Source organism: Opisthorchis viverrini (assembly GCF_000715545.1).
Source record: "Opisthorchis viverrini unplaced genomic scaffold opera_v5_56, whole genome shotgun sequence".
NCBI lineage: Eukaryota > Metazoa > Platyhelminthes > Trematoda > Opisthorchiida > Opisthorchiidae > Opisthorchis > Opisthorchis viverrini.
In genome coordinates, this window is record NW_008751713.1 from 634,951 (window position 1) to 656,754 (window position 21,804).

Below are 21,804 nucleotides of genomic sequence, written 5' to 3' on the forward strand. Positions count from 1 at the left end.
TCCATGTGGAAACCCAGTAGGCGGTAAATGGGCCACAGGAAGCGAAGAAACGCAAATGAAGTAGAAAGTGGAATGCAATTTCTTTGGTTCAGGTTTTGAACAGTTCATTGGAAGATCTGGATTCTGGACTGTATATAAGAGCGTCTTGAATCGCCCGATCATCTTTCTCTACCGTCTAACTGGACGGTGAAGATGATCCAACGGGATATAAGCCGATAGTTGTCTTTCGTTTTTTTTTCCGCTGTGTTATTCATTGGCCTACTGCTAGGCTTCTCCGATCGATTTATTTGCATGTGAAGTGTAGCCTCGGCAAAGCATTCTATAGCGATGCACCTGAAAAGCACGTCCCAGCCGGCATAGATGACGATACTACAATACTAAGCTTACAGGGTGAGACCTGTTTCCTCTCCCGAACAGTCACAGATGAGTTTACCCCTTTCTCCCGCGTTGTTCCTACCAAACATGAATAGGACCTCGCAGGCAGCGGTGAACGAATGAGGCCAGCCTATTGACACCTTCAGCCACGGAGGTTCAGATCTACTACTATCACTAGTGATAAAACATACTGTGGAAGCGTCATTTTAGTCTTATTGGCGTGCCCATTCCACACCTATGTCGCGACTTTGCTTATGCGCACCTAGCTCTACCAACACGAGTGCTTACTTCATCAGAAATACCTGTTTATTCTCAAACAGTTGTCCATATGTTTTTGGATTCGCACAGCCTTTCGGGCGCGTCTCCAGTGCGAGTGGATGCCTGAAATGAATACTATTTTACGGTTGAGTCATAAATAACTCATTACTAACAGGCGGGTAAAAATCGTGACTCATCTGATTGCTTTCTGGGCTCCGAATCATGACCACATTGTTCGTTTACTTCATTGCTTCTTTCCCGGAAGCATTTTCCCAAAACTGTTTATTGAGATTAGATGACGGGCATTCATGACGTTCTCTGAAGAACTAGAAGGACAGCGGGGAGATTGGACAACTAAGTCGAACCGCGATGAGGCTAGAAAATCCCTTTTTATGAACCTACGTCTCACAACTTGGGCGAACACAGCACAACATTCATGCTATGCATGACAACTAAGCGCTCCCAAAAGGCAGTCCGGCCAACCGCACGGAAAAACCTTTTTTACACACAAAAACGAGTAGGTTCGATCTTCATCATGTATGGCGTAGCTCCGGCATCCCGAAACAGAGTGTTTCATCCAGTACGTGGCCCTACTTGCCCGGAACAGCCGCATGCTATCCTACTGGTGATCCACATAGGCGAATGCTTGTTATACTGATAAATTATTTGCTGTATGGCGTGTTTTTATTACGAACTTTCTATTGTGGGTCACGCTAAGCTATGCATTCTTCCCCAGTAGGAATTCCAGCAGCAACATGCGTCCATCGGAACTTGTGCAATCGCACCCGTTTTTCTCACTCCATTTTCACAATCCAGTAATGATAAAACCGGAATGGGTTTTCCTCCGAAATATTGGTAGTTTCATTTGGTAACAGACTATTATCCTTACTTCAATAAATTGCGGTTTGTGGAAGCGGTATGTTAATTGCATATCGGTGTTCGGTTTTCTGGAATGTGTTGAGCGGGCACTTGATTGGTGGAGTTGGCATTAGCTCTTGTGTTAAATCGGTCACTCTGCGTTTCTTGTATCCAGTATTTTGCCACAGCCTCATGAGTTTTATATACTCTGTATTGTTCGCTTACTGAATTATTTTGCCTAGTATTTTCCGTACAATAATTACTCGTATCATCACTTTGTTGCCCAACTTTTGGATAGATGTAGCCCCGTGGCACAGATAACATCATTTGGCACAAAGGTAGCAATCCGGCTGGAATTAGAATGGTATGCAACCACGTGGCGGTAAAGAATGTCTCACAAAACCCGAGCGCTGCAGGTTTCTTGCTGTCAGTGACAAGGCCATTAAAAAGGCTGTCGAATTCTGGGTTTTCGACCTTGTTAGCTAAGGCATCTTTTGACTTGAATTTCAACACACGAGTGTTGTATAATACGACCAGAGTAGAATTCCATAAAATCACCACGTGATTGGATTACGTTGAACTGGAATCCGGTCTCAGGGTTTTCTGTGGTAAAACGGCGCTCCAGATAGGGTTTGAGTGAACCGAACGCCAAATGGACCTAGGAAATTATAAGTGGTGGGAAGAGAGAACACCACAGACCCACCCAATAAAAATCAATAATCATTTCGAGCAAGGACTATAACAATCGAATCCAGTTGCATGCATTTGAGTTCTATGACGGCATTTTTCAGAGATTCCCATAATGAGAATGACTTGCATTTTCTCTTAAGGTTGTCCAAGCTGAATTCTACGTTTTTCGTAAGGACCAAGGTGGGCGAATTAGTGTCGATATACTTCTTTAAGTCGTCGGTTGTTGCGTCTATTATTTGCACCTCTACCGTTTGGACGATAGCTTTTCGACAGTGGCTCACTGCCGCTGTGCCGATGATTCACAAGGGTAGTGCGGATCCTGTAGCTCAGAAAACTAGTCACATATTTACCCTTTAGTTATCCTGCCCAAATATTTGGCTGCATTTCCGGATTACCTTTCGCCGTGCTCTTGTCTCTCACGTGATTAAATCCTCTTTGGTAGACACTGGACTTTTGATGATGCTGCTGCCTACATTTTGACGGCTTTGGTCATCTGCACTCCGCTCGCTTCTGTTCTCTGCAAAAGTAGTCTGGAGATTCTATTTGAATCCATTGGGGGAATGCATGTGTATTCATTCGTTCAAGTAGTTGTTTGTTTTTCCGCTCGTTTGTAGAGCCCTTTCAGCTGCCATGCTACCCGAAGGAAGCATGAAGGATAAGATACTGCCAGATTTTCTAAGGCTAAACAGAAAGAGCCCTTTAGCTGCCATGCTACCCGAAGGAAGCATGAAGGATAAGATACTGCCAGATTTTCTAAGGCTAAACAGAAGCAGTCGAGAGGCGTGGGTTAGGTTCGGAAAATGAACGAATGGAGGCTTTACTTAATTCATGTAGGACCACCATTCGTCCAATATTTGGTCTGTAGAAATGCAGGTGGGCTAGCGATTCAACGAGACTATTGTAAACACATCGGGGTTTGCGTACGTAAAAACATTCGCATCGCGTTAACACGTGGAATTAACACGTCGGAGTACCAGTGCAAGTGTAGGATCTGAGTGAATCTAGTCATCATATTGATATCTTCAAACTCAAAGGGCCACATATGATGTCCGTGTAGTAACACACAAGATTTCCAAAGATTTGCATTATTCTGATGACCTGACGCACCCAGGGATTTCGGGACTTAGCTTGTGTGCGCTTTGCTCTACCAACGCGAATGCTTATTTCATCAGCATTACCTGTTTGTTCTCAAACGGTTGTCCATATGTGCGGATATGCACACCACTTTGGACGTGTCTTCAGTGGCTATGCAGGTGGCCAGTGACCACTGTTTTACAGTTCAGTGAGAAGTAACTTAATACGGATAGACGGGTAGAAATCTTCAATCATCTGAGTGCGTACCGAGCTCCACATCAAGACCGCATGCTTCGCATAGTCTAGGTTTTCTATCCCGGAGAGGAAACTAACAGATGAGATCTACTACGGCAGGAGGAATAGCATTATTCCACCACCCATATCGTTCACACTTGTAGATCGGTTTCCAAATGTAAAGTTTCATCACCTTGAATTCATTTTCCAGTCACTAAATTGGATACTTGTCCTAGGTATATAAATTTCCTTCATCCGGCGAAACTAGTCTGCAAATGCAGAGGACTGATATGATATTGATAAGTTCACCTTCATGAATCATATAGCTCTGTTATTTTTTCCAAGGTTCGTGTCGTTTCACATCCGAATCCATATCTACTATGTTGATCGTATCTAACCATCCGAATCTCTCTTTGGTATAGAGTGTACGCTGGTTTCTCGAATGACAGGAAGTTGAATGAAGAAGCTAGGCAGCTTGGGAGTTCTTTGGATCGGTTGGGGAAACATTATCAGACTGACGCGTACTTCTTCGCTGGCTATGATCCCCCGTTCCGTCTATTCAATCGTCGAAACGAGGTGTGGTTTCTCGCGCTCCCTGATTCGTAATTTCTGTGTTCTTTTCTTACATTTCTTTTCAATTAGTTCCCCCCAATTCACTTCGATTAATTAATTTTTAACTGTACGTGTTTATCTTTTTTTTAGTACGTTTAAATGCGTCGTGTTTGTTGCTATAAGTCATTCCTTTTATTCTTCAACTATTGGGTGGTTTAGTTGTACTTGTCAATCAAATGTAATTCCGATATCCAGTAGAGCGAAGACGAAGCTCAGTTTTTGAAGCAGATATTCAAAACTTCAACCCGCTGGGTGTTACCGTGATAGTCATGCTTTCTAGCGTTTCTAGTTTTGTTTGCTCGTGATTCGTACGACGGCTACATTATCATCATCACCGTTGTCGTCATCATCAACAGCATGACATTGTTCAACAATCACAAATCGCTGTCTTACAGCCGTATCTTATTTGAAGGTTTTATTGTGAAGAAAAGAATATGAGCGGATGGAGAAGGAGTCCAATACCTAAATACCACAATATTTTTACTGTATTCATATATGCACAGAGGGCTGGGTAATGCGAACCCCATTTTGGAAGGCTAACCGCACCGACAGTACGCAGACATTTTGCAATCGCTTTCATATCTCTGAATAGGACACGAAAAACATCCGTTTCGGCGTGAGCGAACGACCGTTTTCTACGTGTCCCGTTGCGGATTTGTTGGCAGTAGTCGACACAAGCTGTGATTCTAAGACAACGGTTGTCGAAGACCTGAATAATCTGTCCCTCTACTTTTAGAAGTCGCTTCTCGTAACCAAACAACAAAACGGCCCCTACTGTGGCCCGATAAACAAGCCCCTTGAGTTTTTCGAAGACCTACCTCTTTGTCGCCAATGATGTCAGATTAGCAAGCCCGATCCGAGCGGAACTCTAAAATAATAGCCAGTTTAGGCACTCACTCACAGTCACTGGAAACGCGCCTGAAGTGGTGTGCGAATCCAGAAACATATGGACAACTGTTGGAGAATAAATAGGTATTTCTGAAGAAGTAAGCACTCGTGTTGGCAGAGCTAGGTGCGCATAAGCAAAGTCGCGACATGGTTGTGGAATGGGCACGTCACTAAGTCTAAAATGACGCTTGGACAGTATGCTTTATCACTATATGGATAGTAAATCTGAACCTTCGTGGCTGGCCTAATTCGTTCATCGCTGCCTGCGAGGTCCTATTCATGTTTGGTAGGAACAACGCATGAGAAAGGGGTGAACTCGTCTGCGACTTCAGGAGAGGAAACAGGTCTCACCCTGTAAGCTTAGTATTGCAGTATCGTCATCTATGCCGGCTGGGATGTGTTTTTCAGGTGCATCGCTATTGGATGCTTTGCCGAGCTATACTTCACAAACTAATAGTCAATCGGAGAAGCCTAGCAGTAGGTTTATAACCTGTTGAATCATCATCATCTGGTTAAGGGGTAGAGAAAGATAATCGTGCGGTTCAAGACGCTCTTATATACGGACGAGAGTCCAAATCTTTCAATCAACTGTTCAAAACCTGAACCGAAAAAATTGCATTCTACTTCGCGTTTCTTCGCTTTCACCTGGGTTTCCACATGGATATATATATATATATATATGACCCACTCACATAGTTACTGGAGACTCCTGAAATGGAATGCGAATCCACACATGCACAACTGTTTGAGAATAAACAGGTGTTGTTGATGACCATTTCCTTCGGTTGGTCTCTTTAGAGGGGAGAATGAGTCTGAAGGATAACGGATAGGCGTTCTCGAAACAGATGCTGGTGACAATGGAAGCTTTTATCATTACTGCCATGACAGCCAAACGTCCGACGCCAATGTGCTGTTTCACCAACGATGAGAGTATCATACGTATGGACACTGTTATGTTAAGTGTTCTTTGATGTTCTGGTTGCTACTGCACGGTGTGCATGTTACGCACACTGCAGTTCGACGTGTTGTTGCCCGCTCCTACTACGCCTGCATTGCGCCCCCGTGTTTGATTAATTTGTTCTATTGATATTTGTGTTGTGCTGCATGTGCTGAGAATTATACTGGATATTTAGTCAGGACTACCACACCAAACCCCGGTTCCTGAGCTTGGCCCGGTAACCGCTCTGTTCACGGCACAACAGTTCGGATTTACGAAAAAATCCTCAGAACTCCTACTTGCATAGCACGAACCAAATATCAGTTTCCTCCAGTCTCTAATCTATACTATAGCAACACACACGGGTATTTTTATTGGTTTCAATCTAACGTCGACATAAGGAGGTAGGTGGAATATTTCCCCTCCTTCCTGCAAAAGGATCAAATTAACGTGATTAACGTCTCAACAATTTCGTCTGAAGCGCGGCTGCACAAGAAGAGTTATCAATCACCACTGAATTACACCGCGAAGATATTTTCACTGACGCACCTTGTGAAGAATACATCCATGTATCCTACATTCTGGACATTTTTGGCAATGCATTCAGTAACGAAGAATAAAGTTGCTCCGCATCGACTACAATAGACAGCCGATTTGTACCTAAAGCAGATCACTACTCAGGTCACATGTTTGAGTTCAGTTGGGAGACAGTAGTGCAGGTAACATTGTGAAACGGATGAAAGTAGAAGAGGCACGCAAAAGATCTCATGAAAGTAAAATCCGGTTGGTAAAAGTACAGTTTCAAAGTACAGGGAGAATATGCAAGAATAAAGTGAACTCACTGGTAGAAATATTTAGGGGGAGAAAGGCTATGGTATATCCTAAATGTGTCTCAAACGGGTGTTGCTCCAACTGGAAAACACAATACTCACACATGCATGGTTTCCAGATTCCTAGTCTAAGTCAGCGCTATGGGTAATAAATGTAGTATGGCGTTGCTTAGTTAGCATATGATCACTTACGATGTAAGGGAACGGAAATAGAACTTGGTGGCTCCCATCCAGAAACCTCGCATACTCTACGCAAAAATGGTAAGAGAGACGTCTAGATCACGTATTACTCATATGGGGACATTTTCTACAGGGGACTTTGAGGGTGGGGTGGAATTTGAGATGGGGGGACTCGCACTGAAATTTACCTAGTTTTCCTCGACTGTTTTGACGAGCTTTACTAAATGGAAGTATCCACTTTAACTGACAAGTCACATTATTTACGTGTAGGAGTGCACGCATTAGCGAATGCCCGTGTCATCTAGCTGCATCACTTGAGTAGTGCATCATAACGGCCCTCGATTGAAACTGGCTGGATCAATGTGATGTGGCAGGATAAGTCTGTTAGGTTCCCGTAAGTAATCTGAACACGCTAAGACGCGACAGTCGCACGAGTTGGTAGGATCCGACAGTTCTAGCTGAAGTGCAGTGTACTACACTGCAAGAATTGCAGAGCAGTTCACACGGGTACAGACCCTCACTTCGCCGCATCATATATTCATATGAACCTAGGATTTCAGGTTCTAATCATGACTGGAAACAGCTGCTGGAAAAAACTGTGCGCACGACTTGTTACCATACGATTTCATGAAACACGTTAAACGAATGTTCCGACAGACAAGAACAAACGTGATGCGAATCGGAAGCTGATAGTATGAGTGTCATGACAGGCGTAAATGTCAGAGGTAAGTCGCACAGTTTCACGGTTTCGTTCTCAGGCATATTTAAATGCGAGCGCCCAGAAGGACGATTTGGCTTGTGCCCACTAGGTGATTTGATATAATAGTTGTCTGACTACTGTTCTAAAAAAACATAAGGAACCGCTCGTCTCACAGCAGATCTCAGGGTTTCGGAGCGCACGCAATATGACAAGATACGCGAGGCGATCATTCCGGTCAATTAGTCGGCGTCAATCACAAGATGCGATAAAACAGTGAAGGGACCTACCGACAATAAACTTTCATAGCTTGTCTCTGTTCAATGAACACGTCGCTCCCCTTTGGTTCAGGAGGTGAGGGACAGTCAGTTGCAGACATATAGAATCCCATTTTGAATATTCGATTACGTGCAGATTCTGGATCCGGCTTGCTTTCAATCAATACAGGCTTCGTCATGGCAATTTTCTGATCTGAAATATCCAAAGTTTAGTTTAAGGAATACCTTAAACAACGAACACTTTTAGCGTTGTTTCCTCTGATGTAATTGAACAGCTTGAAAAACCCTGATGATGACATATCATCCATCCGGTGGGATGTGGCCTGGGTGCACACCCAATTTTGCACAGGGTAAGAACGTAATTCCACATTCTAGATTGTGGGAGAGCACTGTGATTAAATAAAAGCTTTTACCTCGTCTTTCCATTCTTGAAGAACTTCATACGGAGCGACTTCCGTGTGGCCCATTTCGGATGGTTGAAACAACCTAACAGAACACCCGAGAAATGGAAATCATGAGAGTTAGTTCTATTAGGATTAAGACGAGGAAGTGAACGAAAATGGGTGATAAGAACCAGGAGCAGCGTGTTTTTGGCTATAGGTACGCTCAAGTTTTGCGAATTGAGAAGTGTCCTTACTCAGAAGAACTATCACGACTGTCAGTTAGCACTGTAAGAAAGGATATTTGAGGTGATCAGTGTAAGTTTATTTTGAAGCACCATCTCTCACCCCATTGTTCAAAAATGGAAGTAAAGTCCTCAGTCGGCGCTTGTCCCTACTTGCCTGCAAATAGGAAAAGGAGGCAGTCTCAGACAATTGCAGAGGATCGGTGATAATATCCATTCTAATAAAAGGGCTCGTAGTGAATGCGGTAGTTACAGCCGGATCAGTTTATCCCCAATCACAACGAGACCCTTGGCATCACTTGTTCTTCATCGCCTTATCGTGGTTCGTGACGCATTCACTCGAAAGCAGTAAACGGGATTCCGGTCCGGTGGGACTAAATGTTTACATTCTGTCAGGTGCTAGAACTACGTTACTGAATTTTCAAAGGGCATTCGGGTCGGTCGGCCGATATTCTTCCCTTAATAGAGTTCCCCAACAAGGGATGCCCCGGAAACTCGTGAATATCATAAGGCCTCTGTATTCTCAGACTTACAAACGTGTCAGAGTACACGGAGGGCTCTCCAAGAGCTTCTCTACAAGAAAAGATGTCCGTCAGCGATGGTTCAAGTGGTTAGAGGGCGAATTTACTGACGGAAGGTCCGTGGTTCGAACCCGACCTCTGCCTCTCGACTTCCCCTGTCTAGGCTTGGGTAACCTGGCAGTATCCCAGCACTCGTGCTTTCTTCAGGTAGCATGGCAGCTGGGCACCGGAAGGGTGTTACAACTGAACGATTTTTCTTTCACTCTCTCCATTCCTACCGAATTTTGTCATTGATGAGAAAAGGAGATAAACGCTGGAAGGTCTCCAAACCCCGAGAGCTGTTGAGGAAAACCTTGCCAATCTGGAATATACAGTTGACATCGTTCTCATCATCTGGTAAAACAGTGAAGGAAACTACCGACAATAAACTTTCATAGCTTGTCTCTGTCCAATAAACACGTCGCTGCCCTTTGTTTCAGGAGTTAACGGACAGTCAGTTGCAGATATATAGCATGCTATTTGCAGTATTCCTTATCACGTAGATGGTGGTGTTATAGAAGTCCGCGATACTTTCAACCGAATGCGCGCTCATGTAATGAAACCTGGCATGTTCGTCTTCATACTATATATTCAACGAACACCATTCAGAATAATCGAAAATGTGCTTGATAGCTCGTCAGTAGCATCCAAATTTGGATTGGTTATCAGATCTCGGCACCAACAGCTGTAGGCTAAGTTATCCGTATAAGTTAGGGGTTTATTAGCGGCGCGCGCCACGGAAGCCAACCAGCGTAATATGCAAATTACACTCTTGTGGGCAGTCTAAAGTTGTCGTTAATGCAGCGTCCTGGGATGTAATCACTTAAGGTGGCTGCATGCGACACGGATATTGTGCATTCAAGGCGGGAACTGTGGAATTATTTTTCCGACCTGAACAACAATCCGCAACTTCAAATATGAATGGAAGTGCATTTCGTACTCACAGGTTATTAACAGACAACCAACGTTATTTCACTTGCTGCTTCTAAAATAAATGAACCAGGAATTATACACCGCACTAACGGACCATGGTACACATGTACAGTTGGACATCACACTAGCTACTTTGTTACCGTAGAGCAGCAGTTGTTTAACGAGTGTTAGAAAAGCCTGGAATTCTACAGAGTTTGACACCTACCTTAATGATATGGCTCATAAAATGATGTAGATGATGATGTGGACCCTTTTTCCGTTCGATATAACCTAACGTTACTCTTTCCACTGGACCCCTCTCTACGTCATCCGTAGCTTGTGTTTAACAAAAAGAATAATGGCATCACTGTTTTAGCACCCACATACCAAGCACTCCTTCATGCAGAATGACGTCGAACAGATGCGATTTCACTTGTGAACTGAATGACTTCGATGGAAGCTGGGCTTTTTGCCTATTATTTCTGGGATCGCAAACATCATAGCCCATTCACGAAGATGTTTCCTTCAGAAACTGTGGAATATTGTTGGAAGTTAACTGCAGCTCCGCAGTACGAAGCTGTGGAAGGAACTCGGGGGCTTTTCGCGTGAGTGGTAGAACGCAGGCGCACGTAGGGTCAATCAAACAATTTGATCGTTCCAGTTGGGCTACATATTCTGTTGCTTACACCCGCATCACTGTACAGCGACTATGCACAGCACATGTTCAGTTCGTCCGTGCCACTGGTGATGCAAGTGCATCTTGTGGTCTCCAAGCCCAATTAACTGAATTTCATTTGCTTCAGTGAAACCACCGAGTCCACATGACTAGGAATCATCGAAAAAGCCGAACTTTTTGATATATCAACTGTGTGCACAGGGCCCTTAAATTTGATAGTTCCCAGGTTTCTTCCTAACAAGCACTCCTGTCACATTCCCCGAAAGATGCTTCGCATCGCAAAATTGTTTTCAAATACGGCGCACTTAACTCGCCAAAAGCGCCCCCCTCAGTTTTATAGAGGTCATGCCAGGTGCGCGTTCTAATCTTGATAAAAAGCCTTTTTTGTCCTGTATAACGCCGACCCATTACTATCGACACCCCACTACATATATGTTACCATCACCTTGGGCGAGCCACATGACACATGATGGCAGTATTGCCGGTGCTGACGGTTTGGACAGCCTCCAGATCTGTCCCCGGGCAGGTATGAGGGTTATCAATCGCTCTTGTATCTGAATTCTGTCGATGAGCACCGATGGTCCTCAATGACTCAAATGGATTCCGTTGTCTCGTCTGAGCGTGCTCAGCATCCTAGTTACTGTTTCGTATTAGGTCTGATCACATCCGACTATATGGAAGTGAATGCAGAACATTCCGGTTATCTTTTTGGTTACCCAAATAAATTCTTTGTTTCTCAGTCGGTTGCTCACAGGTTGCTGGCAAGCTGTACGCGTTTGTGAGTCAGATATTTCAATTCAATGGAGCACATGTACCGCAGTAAGCCATAAGATAGTGGTGTCATCTGCATATTCTTTCATGTTTCAGTTTACTGGTGCATTCGCCACACATTCATGTATTCATTTTCATCGTGAATGGCTCAGAAGGGGATAATCTGTAATAAGGTATGAACAGTGAGAACTACTTGCCTCAACCGAGACTTACCATTGCCATTGCCAGCAGCGAAAAATTAATATCCCGAAACTCCGACTGTTCTGATGCGTCCGCATTCACAGGTTCAGGAACTCCATGAGAATAATGCCACTAACGTGATCGTTGCGTAGAGTCCATGGAGAAAGAGCTAGCGCGCTGGATTTCTGAAAGTGCCGCGCGGGAGTGTACATACTCGGCCGGCCGACCGTATATAAGTATAGGTTATCCCATATTTTAATATCCAAATAAACGCTTCTTGCCATTGCCCACAGCACTTCTTTGTATCATTTCTTTAGATTTATTCCGCTCCGCAGGCGATTAGCCAATAGCACACAGATAATTATTTTTCGGGTATCGATATTAACCCATATCTTGGATGTTGACAGTCTGGAAAAACTTATCTCGGAGTAATATTCACACCTTCATCACTGGAATTAATCAGTTGGTAAAGTTTGAAACCGATTGAGTAGTCATCGTTTCAGAAGGGATTACTTGTTTACCAAGCCCCTCTGAGATGACTTTTGGAATTAAATTCACCCAGCAAACACCCTTAATTGACAACAGACCTTGACAACAGACCGTTTAGAAGATCCCAAATTATGTCTAAAATGGCCTGCATTTTACTGTTTTCCCAGAGCATGAATAATGCTATGGCATGATTTCGTCTTGTTTCTGTTCACTATGTGTAGGATTGTCGTGTGAACGTTTTGAGGAATCATTTTTGTGTCACCCTTTTGTATAGCCCGTGGTCGGTGTATGTAGCACTACAGTTGCAGTAACAATCACAGCAACATAAAACCCCAAACGAATTAACCAAATTCGTTTGAATGGCCCTCAGTTTGAGGCGTTGCTCTGTTCTGTTTAACCCAGTTTCACGGAAGTGCTCTTCAGTACTATCCAATTTATATAATCTTCAACTGAGATTGTCGAATCAGTTTAGCACCCAATTTTCATAGAACAGATTTCATGAACTTCCTCCTAATAAAATCTGGCTACAGTAAGAGTAGTGACTCATAGATTTCGCTGACTTTGAGGCCATTAACTCAAGTCACCTACTTGACTTTATACAGCGAACCTCGAGCTTTGCTACCATATTAAAGAATGAGATAAAACGCATCGGAGATTAAGAAACCTTCCTTAGTCGGGTGACCATTTTGCAGTGTATTACGTTAATTTTCAAACTAATTCTATCCATCGTTACGGTCCCACTGGACGGTGCAGTGTTTTGTTTAGCTTGTTTTTGTGCTTGGCTTGTATACAGGCCCACGCCTACTATGCCGAATCCAAATATATACTACTGCGGATTGTTACCCAGTAAGTTAAAATGCATGGTCATCGGTATTTTGATAATCATCTGCACAACCATTCAGTTCACTTATGTTTAGGTACGCCACCTTCGACTGCCGGTCCCGCAGGCGTGTGGATCACTGTGACGATCGCTTTGTAATCATTAGTCCTAACATGCGACATCCTCACGATCTGCGAAGGTCTGACTGGCAATTGTACGCTGGCAACCGTCATCTGAATGATGAACAGGAACCCATGGTTTTTGTTTTGCTGAGGTGTCTTGAGTCGTCGATGGAAATCCGTGGCCATTTCCTGAAAGCCCATAGAATTGACCTGACCGGTGATGATGTTTGGATTCTGCGAGATAAACTGCGCCACTTGGACAATCCTGTTTGTGATCTTTAGGGTATGCGAGAGGCCTTGCGCTTATTTGGACCCATGGCTGTATGATAAGATGTATGTATGATAATGAAAATTCGAATGTTTTCCATTTACTTCCGTGCACCTGCGCGGTTTTGTTTGCGAAGTACGGTGATGTCCTGCGGGTAGAATCAGTGTGACAGGGGTGGCCACCACCTAGGACGTGGTAATCACAAATGGCAACGGCGGTGTTGGTCGTAGTGTCTCTTACTCCTTTATCCGCAATGAGCCACAAGAATGTTATAATATAGCCGTAAATTTTGTCAGCATGATTGTGGTTGATAAGAATATGTCCAAATTATGTAGCACAAAGGCAGCCATGCCTAACGTCACCGTCATTTTGTTCCTTTCATGTGTTACGAGTTTTCAAAGCCAGGATTAATAAACTTAGAGAAGCAACTCAATCGGACAAATAATTTTGTTTCCCTGGTCCAAGCGAATGGTGTACTTTACTGGAGTGATTGAGTTTGAGGCTTATACAACAAGCACAATAAGCCGCAGCCAGGCATACTGATCATACCTCAGACAGCATTCGTTGTCCGACCTGAGTAACTGAGCGAAGCACGCTCAGAAGCATACTGTAACCTTTGGTAATGAAACCACTAACTGGGTCGAATCTACAAAGAGGTACATTAAGTGGAAACTAACTGAGTTTTCCTCGTTGCTCGCCCGTGTTTAGACCATTATCAACAAGAACGAGCAATTGGAAGCCAACTGCAGAAGACTGGTTAGCCTCCTGCTTGTGCGCAGTCGACCGGTAGGTGCGAAGTTACCGTCTCATTTGGAGCGCATGATCCAGCTGACGCCGTACGCTCAGGAACGTGTTTACCGCGACCGTAGCGAAAGTGTTGAGTTGACTCTGAGCACCGATTCGTACCTAACTTTCAGCGACGGCAATAAGCTTCATTGTGGACAACCCATGACATGTTCGTGTTCTTTTACGTGCCATGTCGTCCGCCCACTGAGTACCACGGATAGTTACTGGTTCCGTTGGTTGGGTCTGGTAGGTGGCTGTTGCCACTGATCTATGTTCAAACGTTAGCTACCGGTGCTAAGATTAGGGTACCTGCACAGACTGTCCCTAATGGGTGGGTGGGTTTTTTTTCTGCCTCAGCGTGGTGTGACAGTGGGAACTAGTGTGCCTTTTTCACGCAACCTGCCCGAACGTGGCTCTGATCATTTTCATTTTGCTGGTAATAACAAATTCTTTTCAAAATTTTTAGGGCACAACTATGAAATCGAGATTCTACACCTCCATTATTTTGTTGCAATCTGTCACATCAACCAAGGTATTCAGGCCTTTAAATGAAAACAAGCTTGCATAGGTGACGAAAAGGGGCGTATTTATCCAGTTTCGCTTATACAGTGAGAATGTTCGGGCGACCTAGTGCTTTCAGGCCAGAAGAGGATCATCGCTAGCAGTGATTAACGCAGCATATGTTCAGACATTTTGTTCTTGTTCCTGCATAGTTTAATCAGTGTATACATAATCGTCTTGTACTGCATATTACTGAGGCACTGACTACGCATCTCTTGTGCTTCATTTCAAGCTTGTTACCTGTTAACCGCAATCGGGTTACACACCCATCGCCATTAAAAATGTCCAAGCCGGGCTGTGATCAATTCAGTGCCGAAGATTGTAAGATAGCGGCGCTCTGTAGACTTCATACATCTCATGGGTCCTCCAGACGTTTCACTCAATAAGTGGGCCTTTGTGTTGTGGTTGGCATTGTATACAACACCGGCTCCTTTCAGAAACACACCGTCCCCGGTGTATCATAGCCTATGTGAAACGGTTGTCGCCATTGGTACGGTGCGTGGAGCTGGTGGGCGTGTAGAGGTTGTCACAGCTGAGGGTCCATCGACCGTGTGTGATTGAGCAACCTACTACTTCTATGGGCCATAGAAACATGTTTTCTAACAGAGACTTTCTGGTAGAACCACTGATGTGTGTAGGAGGTATTCTTACGTGGTCGTAGCAAGCATGCCATGGTAAAAAGACGAAACAAGGATTCACTGAAGATAGGGATTCACGACAATGAACGAAAAAAGGTAGAAAGCCTACCAACCGAACAGTGATATATAAATGAACGAAAATGGCAGGAAGTGTTTACCGCATACATCAGCGATTGCTTTTCATTCTTCAGGGTAGTCAGATGAATGATAAATCTCCTTTAATTACCACAGAACTTCGCGCTAAATGGTTGAGTCATCTGACTGTACACGACTGAAGAATGGGCGAGCTCCGTAATGCACTACTCATAAGGTTGGTGAAAATTCTTTGACAGATCACGAGTGGCTTCACTCTTGCGGTTCATCAGGTAGGCACATGTCCCGAGTTTCCGTCAACCATATGTTCTACTTGAAACCAAATTGCACCAAATTTGCGAAATACACTCATTTGCAAACAAATTTGTTTTTTCGAGAGACTCACCTGGAACCCAGCTGAATTTCTCGGTTTTGATGTTTCCAAGCAACTGAATGTTCAGTAAGGTCATTCATAAACCTTCATCCAGCCATGCTCCTATTTCTGAATGTTACCGACATTGAGACTTCAGAATCGGGATGACACCGCAAGACACATGATCGCGTCTGATTGGCACCATGGCCATTAAACCTGGTCAGAGTTGCTGGTGGTTTCAACTGACTACAACAACCGAGTGCTGCTCCTTGCTAAGTAGAAGCCCGAGTTTGCTACCAGTGAAAGTCCCGTTATTTGGCTAGAGAGTTGGTTCTTAACTTCGTATCATTATCAGCTAGTAATGTTTCTATTCTGTGCGGCGCTGCTCTCACCATAAGCTCACTGTTGGCTGCTAACCCTACAGGCATTTCATTCGTGTTGTTAAAGCATCAGTTAAACAGATGACTTGAATTCAAACAGTTTGGTGTCACTGATTGAATGAGAGAAAGGTTCATCGGCGTTCAACCCGTTCAGATGAACGGGAAGAGATTATCGTTGAAACCCCTTCATTTTGACTTCCACGACACCGAATCTGACGGAGATACATTGCCTCTGTTTTAGTTACTCTAAGTTGCTTATGTTGACTGGCACTTACCAGTCACGAGACAGCGGCTCATAGACATAAATGCAATCATACAAACCACCGGTTGAACAAGGCACCTTGGCTGGCCACCTCAATTTGGGAGCTTCTGCTGAAAATAGTTGCGTGCAAATCCGTTGGGTTGTACTGAAGAATCACCATATGTTAAACCAAGCTGCATTTGTTTGACCCATCCAGCTTTGAAGTCACTCACCTGATGTTGCAACAGATGCATTCTGACGGTGGCACAAAGAACAGCAAGGAGTCGGTACGTACAGGTTGCCATTTCCGAAAAATTCAGACAACCTAACAATTTTTGGAGGAAACCATTCGCCAAATCAATTATTATGGCTCTATATATTCGCGTGAAGACGTGCGGCATAGTCCTACTGTTGACTGATCCAGCAGGCTTGCTCCACCGAAACATTAGCTTGCCGTGTTGCTGCAAACTACGGTTTCAAAAACCTGTTTTTGGTCCCCCAAAACAAAATAGGGGAACTATGCAAGCTCGTGCTGACCTAAACACCGCCGGAATATATAGTGGAGCCGGTTTGATTGAACTAATTAGATTACTATGTGTGTTCAACTGCTTCCGCTTCCTCTTCTGTTCAGGTGTTACAGTGCTGCCCTAGCTCACAATGAGCCGTTGTCAGTCAGACTATAGAGTTTTTATGAACAGTAAATCTGAAACTCGGGGCCACTGCAAACAATTCACACTTGACATCAGTGGATGACGATCGAAAGTGCGAAAACTCGGCTGCTACGTAAATACAGTTTTCTAATCGAACTTCGTTTGGCACTGACAAGTCTATGAGCAAGAACATAATGGTGATGTATGTATGAACTGACACTGCACAATCACACTTCTAAATGGCTATGAGTACCTTTGAGTTACGATAGCCTCGAGTAGGACAAATTCTGTAAAAAAAACATAATCTGTTGAAGAACAAATTATAGGTGTAGAAGTCAAAGAGTCAAGTAAATTTCAAACTAACATCACAACCGTTAATTTGGTCATTAATTCGTAAGCCTGGTTGCCGTTACGAAGAGACGAAAATTGCCTCATCGACAGCTTCAGACACATCGTACCGATAAACAGATTCAGCAACCACAACAATGTGAATAAAAGACAAATTCCGATATGCTAACATTTCATCTGCTCTCATCAGCCGGTTTGAAGACAGAGAGGCACTTTTCGGGGAGTTTCTGCTAGCCGGAATACTCGGTTGACATACAGAACAACCTTCCTTCTCTCCACAGTGCAAGAGGCGGAAAAAGGATTTATACCTTGTCCTGCATTTTAGATGAGATCGTTTGGAAAATAACATGCGACCTTGTAATTTCGGCCTCGTGAACAGTTTACGGTGCAGTACAGCTGCGCATAATCTAGACTATTCGACGGATTATTCTTTCTACGTGGGACTGTAAGGCTTTGGGGTTCACCAATAATTCACCAGTTCTCTTGTAGTTGCAGTGAAAATAAAATCGGAGATACGGACGGGCATTCCTCAGAGCGTACAGCTCTACCAGGTTTTCAGAAGCTAGGCACGAGGGTTTGGGATGCTAGGATCGGGCTTCAAGCATGGGTCTCCCGGTCAGTAATTTCGCACGTTTACCACCAGGCTAGTTGGATCTTTGAACTCGACTGAAACCTGAGCCAGGATACATAAGAGACACAGATATCAATTAGGTTGAACGCTATTGACGGGCCTGCGGTGCTACAATGATGTATCTCTTTAAAATTTGTCATTTCTGTTCTATGCTTCCATGCCATGGGTCCTGGATACCAAATTACTGATACATGCGTTGGACTCGAGGTGCTGCGATTCATGAATTCGCATAATACATTAATAATATAAAGCTTCTAGGATGTCGATAGTTCGAGCTTAAATCTTAGGAAAAATGATTAAATCCATCAAATTTACATTACAGATAGCAATAACATGCAATGTGAACAAAGACTGCAAGCCACAAACCCTATTGAAAGCTGCACACACGATGACTAATAAGATGAATATATCTAACTCTGAAAAATACGACTAGCTTGTCAAGTTGGTCGTGCTAGAAAACATGGAGATCAAAGAACACAAATCAATTCAAGTTGACCAGGACAAATAGATGAACTCAATGGGAGTCACATAATTCTCATGCGTGTGATGTTTACCGAGCAGTTTGAGAACATTCGTTAGTTACCTAACGTTATCTGTGCTAGTAGCACCCGTGGTAGGACAACACACATACGAAATGTGGAGGGTCAAGTGTTACGAAAATTTATCCAACAAACGATGATGATATCGGTGAACTGCGTAGATGGATAACTGGAGTTGGAATTGAGGAAATTGACTAGTCGGCAAGAGTGGTGGACGACGCTGAGTGATCAAATTCAGAGCATCGTCTTCATGCCGCGTCCAATCAAAGGTCACCAGCTATTGCTGAAAATAAGGAAAAACGTATCAGATTTCAGCAATTACAACCTGAACATGAAATGATTCGGTCATATCTGCTTTATGTTCCAACAAAAATATACCACGACAGATGCATGACAATTCAATTCACTCAAATCACCCACAGTCAATACAAATTTTATAAAAATTGGCCGAAACACGATGAAGTTTATGAAATTACTCAGACAACGGAAAGAGAAGATGTTACAATACCGCGTACACAGATAGACTAGGTGTATGCGTGTGTAGCATGTATATACTAGACCCTTTTTGAGTGAAACAAAACATGGTGGCTGGGGTAGCCAGCAAACGTATTTGGTGTATAAAAGCATGCAGAGGAATCACTAACAATGAGTGTATAAACATACCCGAAGACTTACTAAATCCCTTGGACTCTAAGTACGACCAACCTAGCAGTCATCTTCGCCACTCACTCTCTCATCAGAAGCAACTGAAAGACCAGACGGCCTGTCAGAACATATCAGTGTGACACAATGTTCAAACACGTGTATCGGTCTAAAATTGAGGCTGCTATCCAAGCAGATCTCTGAGCACCTTCCGACAAGTCTCCTCAAACGACATCAGCGTAGCAAGAAAGGTTCAATCCTAGCTGACCTGCTCAACAAACGACGCCAAAACAACGACAAGGTGGAACATACACCTCTTTTACAAGGTCCCATCGAGCTGGTGGAAGGCAACTAGACATAGGATATTAGGCACTAACGAAGTCATCCGAACACGTAACTACAGCGGTTAACTTCGTTTCCGAAGCAATGTTACAGACACTAGCACCGACACTCACTCAGCCAGTAAATTACGTTTTCAACCCACATCAAACTCTCCTAGTCAAATTCAAGAAGCACACAGTGCTGTGGATCCAAAGAGGATTTCCATTCAGGATAGAAATTTTGAGGAATTAGACGCTACAAACTATTCATATATCTGTAATTCTCTGGATAACGAGTCACAAGCGAAACCGAGGCAGATGAATCTGCAGAGGTAGAATGACATTTCCTTACCTGACCAGTTCATGGATCGACTTCGTAAAGTGTCTTCCTCGACAATGCGACTTTCTCAATCCCAACTATCCTGCCTATACTCTAATTATGCAAAGCTCCACTCTTTGCCACATGGATAGTTGCATTTGGCTTTGTTTGTTTGTGATGCGTACCACAGGGGGCGATTACCACACGAGATTTTATGAAGTTGGTGAATGTACCCGAACAGCTCCACCAGCATCACAAATTTGAAGGTTATTCAGATCGTCTGGAATTCGCTTTGCCATTCTGACCAGGATCGCTAAATGCTTATTAGTGCGTCTTCGTGTTTCCTAATACGGCAGAACAGACTAGTTAGCAATGATGTTCAGGGTTAGGTGCATCCACGATGAACGTTTGATATTGGCCTGTTTTGAAGGAGCAAGTTGGAACTGTTGAAATTATTTCATCCAACAGGTTCATTGCAGTTTATCACTTCAACAGAACGCGGCAAGTCCCTATCCCCATTTGGGGTTGACTTATCAATTCCCAATCCTGATCTCTCTCGACAAGCTTTTGGTAGAACTTCGGGTTTTAGTGTGTTGTTAAACTGATAATACTGTTACGTTGTGCTATACGACCTAGTAACTTCTCCCGACACCAAGCTTTGTCAGATCGCAGTTTGAAGAGCGCAATCGTGGGGTCACAGCTAGCATAGAAAACTATCCTTCAACTTTGTCACATTTACAAACGGTGGATTGTAGAAATTACTTGAGGGGTCATAGAAGATGAACATCATCTTTTTTCTTCAATTCCTCGAATACTGCACCGCAGCTTGAACGAAGCTCATGATTCAGCAGAAGGAAGAACGAAATTTCGATGCATATTCAGGCGGAGAAATTTACCATCCAAAGCTGTGAGGTGTTGTTTCAGACAATACAGATATCAAACTTAAATCCTCTCCGCTGATTCCGTGAGCGTTCATCGCTTCGGAAACGACGTCGTCAAAGAGGTTCCTGTGAACCCATGGCTACCTCCAACTATCGCTTAATTTCTCGTGAACTCCATTAATCACACAGTAGTATACGGAGTGAGCCACACCGGTAAAATAATGGAGGCCTGCGTCGAATTGCGAAGGCATTGACAAAATCAACTGTCAGCCCATCCAGGCTACTTCTCAAATTGACCATGGCTGGGGCGTTGGGAGGTCGCCGTTCAGCCTCAACTCAGAACATCAACGTGCTGCCTATCGTTGAAGTGATAACCTACAATGAAGCACTTCGATGTAGCAACTCCGACTTTCCTCACCCTATTTCCCGGAAGGGATGATTTCAACTGATTTCACTTGAACCGTTCTTCAAGAGTGCTTTTACTTCAGAGTGATGGCACTACCCCATCGTTAGGCTTGATGCGAATAGTCTCGAATAACGATTACAATGGGGACTCCTGCAATTCTGAGATTACTGTGTTCTCAGTAACTATGTCGTGTTGACACACTATGATGGCTGTGCTGACGGTGAACATATCACATATAGCATTGCGAATACGAGTTTCCAAACTGCTCTAGCTGAGGATTGCGCTAAACTCAGGGCTTGATCGACGGCACAAAAATTGCAATCACTCCACTTTTGTTGCTGGCAATCATCAACTACCGGCCCGTGATTTTTCTACTGACATCATGGTGCTTTCTCCGCACTCGCGTTTCAGTCGGATCCCACATCAGTCATGCAACGACAGTACGCAAATCTGTCCGATCTGACTTGTTTTTGGTCCTTTCCAGAGGTGTTTCTTTAACATCTAATGCAAAAGAACAACTGAAAAGGATGAATCCAATAGCATGCAGCACACAACTCTGGACAACAGTGCTGAGGCGTCTCCTTGGCCGCATAAGAAGACATAGAGAAGAGAAAATGCGAACTAGTTGAATTTGACTAGACTGGGCAGATGAACTCCAGATAAATTGCATAACTGTCGTTTGC

General features: G+C 43.8%; 1 protein-coding gene across 1 annotated transcript in view; it reads left to right on the forward strand.

Annotated features, from left to right (window-relative positions):
• Positions 1–9,351, forward strand: part of T265_03796 (hypothetical protein) — a gene marked incomplete at both ends in the record, with an annotated part of 20,305 nt that extends 10,954 nt beyond the window's left edge. The window contains 2 exons of the mRNA XM_009168367.1: positions 3,912–4,065; positions 8,704–9,351. Of these exons, the coding sequence (XP_009166631.1) occupies positions 3,912–4,065; positions 8,704–9,351 (802 nt within the window). The remainder of the gene's footprint in view (positions 1–3,911; positions 4,066–8,703) is intronic.
• Positions 9,352–21,804: the final 12,453 nt, after the last annotated feature.